Source organism: Carlito syrichta, unplaced genomic scaffold, assembly GCF_000164805.1.
Source record: "Carlito syrichta isolate Samal-C Ts95f unplaced genomic scaffold, Tarsius_syrichta-2.0.1 Scaffold314063, whole genome shotgun sequence".
NCBI lineage: Eukaryota > Metazoa > Chordata > Mammalia > Primates > Tarsiidae > Carlito > Carlito syrichta.
In genome coordinates, this window is record NW_007258159.1 from 974,552 (window position 1) to 978,656 (window position 4,105).

The following is a 4,105-nucleotide window of genomic DNA, read 5'->3' on the forward strand; positions in this document are numbered from 1 at the left end:
CTCTATGACCACCATGTTTGTCTCAAGAGCTTTGTTGGATTTAGTGTTCAGATTGTTCCAATTCCCTCCCTGACCCTCATCTTCTCCAGCAAAAAATTTGCAGCACATTCTCCACCGCCCCCACGGTTAATGTGGAGGAAGAGAAGCATAGATAATCCCAGATGACGGGTGATGTCCAGGACACGTTGTTTGCTCGCTCTGGACATCTGCTTTGGAAGCCTCTTGCAGACTTCAGAAGGAAGCCATCCCCATGGGGAGGGAGCCGCGTCTTTACCCTACCCTCTCCCTACTCAAAGCTGCCCACCTCCCGCTCCAGGAAGACCCAGGGGCAGCAGCTTAAAGAGAAGAGGCCCTGGACTCTTTCCTAGGATGGGGTGGGGTAGTGGGTCACGGAAGGGACAGATGATAAGGTGTTTTGGTTTAAAAGGTCCCCTGCAGCAGCAGTGGCCAGCAGAACAGTTACAGTAAATGAGACAATGACTTGTGTCCACCAAAGACTTTGTGCGGATGCTGATTCATAATGCTAATAAGGATGTGACAGCCAGGGGTTGACTGTTCTGATTTCACGGCTAGGGAATCTGTGGCTCAGAAGGAGGAGGGGGCAGGGGAGCATCCAAATTTGAGGTCAGAGTCCACATTCCAGCTCCCAGCTCCGGATTCCAATCTGGTTCGTCTAATGACTGTCTCCTAATGAGTAGGGATGCTTTAGAGCCAGGTGGGACCTGAGAAGAATCACAAGCCATGCTGAAGGGAGAGACCAGTGATGCTGGTGCCAGGCGGAGCCAGCTCCTTGGGTCCAGGCAGCAAATACTGAACACCCACCAAGTGCCGGGTGGCAGCAGGACTGGCAGCAGGAGAGGGAAGCGCGAAAGGATCTGACATTGACCATGACCTAGAGGAACTCTGGGGTGGGGAGGAGGGGGGAAGAGAAGGACGGGCAACACAAATGTCTTTAATATACACAGAGAGGAAGTTAGATGAGATAGAAGACAAGTTCATGTGTTCTCCCAGTCAATAAAATAATTCATTCAACTGCTCAGGCACTGTCTTAAGTACTCTGGATATAAAGATAAGTAAAACTGGTGTCCACTCCAGAAGCTACCTTTTAGGTCAGAATGGGGGAGATCTGTGATCTGGTGTCATACAAAAGATGCAAAGAATTACACAAAAATTAGATTTAAAAATATAGTTTATTTAGAAAGGGAAGGAGAGAAAAGATTCACCTCTCCTAGGCAGGAGAGGGGATCAAAGCTAGGAAAACATGGCGGCCATAGCTCAAAGACCACATGGCCTGGCCAGAGCCTAACAAAAACAATGGCAGCTGCTGTTTGAGGTTGAATTCCTTTTAAACCTTCCCTTGATGGGGGCAGGGCATTAAGGTGATTGGGTGGTGATCTCTCACATCACCATGAAGGGTACAGGAAAGCACAGGCCCTGATATCACGATGATGGCCAGCAGGCGGATGGGTGGGCTAGTCATATGACTGTTGCTATGATGACGGGTCTGCCTGTGTCACAAAGGGCTGATTAGGTTAACTTGGTTTCTTAAGACTGGAGGCAACTACTTGGAATAGAAAAGCTAAGTAATACAAGACAAGCTGGGGAGGGTGTTGTAAAAACAATCATCAGTGGCTACCTCTGAGAAACTGGTTCTGTCCTGGGCTAGTGATTAGAGGATAGACTAGATAATTTGTTAAGAAAACATGACAGATCTAGGCAGCACTTTAGTTAAGATTATTTCATTAAATCCATCCATTTTGGCATTTCATGCTTTCACTACCATTCAAGAGCCGAATCTGAGTAACCTGGGGAGATTTACCAAAATCCATTCACTGGGGCCCCAGCCCAGACATCTTGATTCCGAATCTTTGAGTGTGGTACCCAAGACAGCTGAACCCTGGATTCTAGGTATTTGCCAGATTTGGGTATTGGTCTAGTCAAATAACAAGTCAAGGGAGTCCAGAGGGAGAGCCAGAGATGAGGAGAAAAGCTTCATGACCACCTCTCCCGGGATGGCCACCTCTCCCGGAATGCCCAGCCCAGCCCACACCAACGTCATCTGAATGCAACCTCGGCTACCTGTGTTGCCATTTTTCTGGGTGGCCAGTAGGTCGCGCCCCTGGCTCCCGTGTGTCTTACCTCTGAAGGTGAGCACTCCCATGCTCCAAGGTCATTGTGATGAAGGTTCCAGGGGCCTTGTGACACACAGCTGGCTGCCCTGGTCAAGTCAGGAAGGTCAGGGGAGGGCCCACTTCCTCTTGGGGATGTAACTCATCTCCTAGAAGGAAGATCATCTTCCCCTGCTCGTTAAGCATCACCAGAGCTCCAAGTGGGTTCTGGTCAGAGGCTGCTGTGAAGACAGCTAGCAGGGGCCATGACCACCCTCTCTCCTGAAAACAGCCTCTCGGCCAGACAGTCAGCCTCCTTCATCCTGGTACGTGCTCTTCCTCGGCTCTGAGCCTCTTTCCCCAGCCGCTAAGGACGCGTTGCCTTCTCCGGAGCTGCGTCATTCTAACTTAATTCAGATTTAAGGTTTGCAAGTTCAGCCCTGAAGAGGCTGACACATTTTTTTGGCGCTTTTGCCAACAATTTTGGTATGCTGCCACCAGGTGGCAGTAATGCTTTTGTTAGCCCTGTCGCTGGTTCTAAACCCAGTTCACAAGATACATCTGATTTGTCAGAAGTCGGCTTCAGTCATAAAAATGTTCTGCACAGTATTTTTTCAAAATCGTAATAACTAATTCTAATGACCTTAACCAATCTCAAATCTAATTTATCATAGTGATGAGGAGAGCGGCACATAAAAATGCAAAATGAGCGTTCTCTCTCGGAGTTTAAATGTTATTGCTTTACTGCATATTATCATCGAAACTTGATCTAAATTTTCTTTATATCTTTCTCATTTCTCCCAACGTAGGAAAGTCTAATAATAAAGTCAACTTCACGTAGCCTTTATTACGTACTGTGACTGCTCTGAATGCTTTATTTATAGTTGTTCATTCCCACAGCCCTAGGAAGTGAATGATGCTGCTATTCTCATCCATAGGAAAACTGAAGCACAGAGACATGGTAACTTGTGTATAGCCACACAGCTAGGAAGGGGCAGAGCTGGCATTTAGACCTAGGCAGATGGGAGGCAAAGTCTATCTGAAGCCGTGATTCTCAGAGTTTGGTACCCACTATTTGGGTGATGAGTGTAACAGAAGCTCGAACCTCAGCATTACACCATATACCCATGTAACAAACTTGCCCATGGAGCCGGATGTGGTGGGTCACACCTGTCATCCCAGCACCTTGGGAGGACAAGATGGGAGGATCGCTTGAGCCCAGGAGGTCAAGAGTTTGAGACAAGCCTAGGCAACACAGTGAGACCTCATCTCTTAAAAGAAAAAAAAAAAAAACCTGCACATGCACTCCCTGAATCTAAAATAAAAAATTGTTTAAATGTGTGATACCCAGCCGGGCTCGGTGGCTCAGCCTGTAATCCCGCGCCTTTGGGAGGCTGAGGTGAGTGGATTGCCTGAGCCCGCGGGTTCGAGACCCGCCTGGGCAGTGAGACCTCATCTCTACAATAGATCAAAAAATCAGCCGGGCGTGGTAGTGCATGCCTGTAATTCCGGCTACTTGGAAGGCTGAGGCGGAAGGATCGCCGGAGCCCAGCAGGTCGAGGCTGCGGTGGCCAGGAGGCCACTGCACTCCAGTCTGGGCAACGGAATGAGACTCCAACTCAAAAAAAAAAGAAGCTGAGAACCTTCACAGAGTCAATGAGCTTCCCAGGTTGTGCTTGAGGCCCTCTGGATACCTGAATTCCAAGAAGCTTGGCACCAAAAGCTCTCATAAGTTTTCCTTGTCCTTCAGTGAATTTTTCTTATTACACTGGAAACCCTGTAGAAAATTCTACCCCCCATGAGACAAGGCCTCTGGCAGTAGGAACCTTATAAAGGGACCAGCCCACTTAGGGTTCCCACACCTGATCCCCTTCCCCAGGGGAAAGCACAGCCAAGATTTCCCCAGGTTTGCTGGTAGAGAGCTTTAGCCTGCTTAGACAGGTGGGAGGGGGTTTCCACAACGGCTCCACCTAGCAGTGCTCTTCCAAGGAGCCAAG

The 4,105-nt window shown here is 48.7% G+C and overlaps 1 protein-coding gene across 2 annotated transcripts in view; it reads left to right on the forward strand.

Moving 5' to 3' along the window:
- Positions 1-2,231: 2,231 nt before the first annotated feature.
- The window catches only part of TBC1D21 (TBC1 domain family member 21), a 16,735-nt gene continuing 14,861 nt past the window's right edge, over positions 2,232-4,105 (forward strand). The window contains exon 1 of one of the 2 annotated variants that reach the window (XM_008070930.1): positions 2,232-2,434. In XM_008070930.1, the coding sequence (XP_008069121.1) occupies positions 2,375-2,434 (60 nt within the window). In that variant the 5' untranslated portion in view covers positions 2,232-2,374. The remainder of the gene's footprint in view (positions 2,435-4,105) is intronic. The other variant, XM_008070931.1, reaches the window with a different exon arrangement.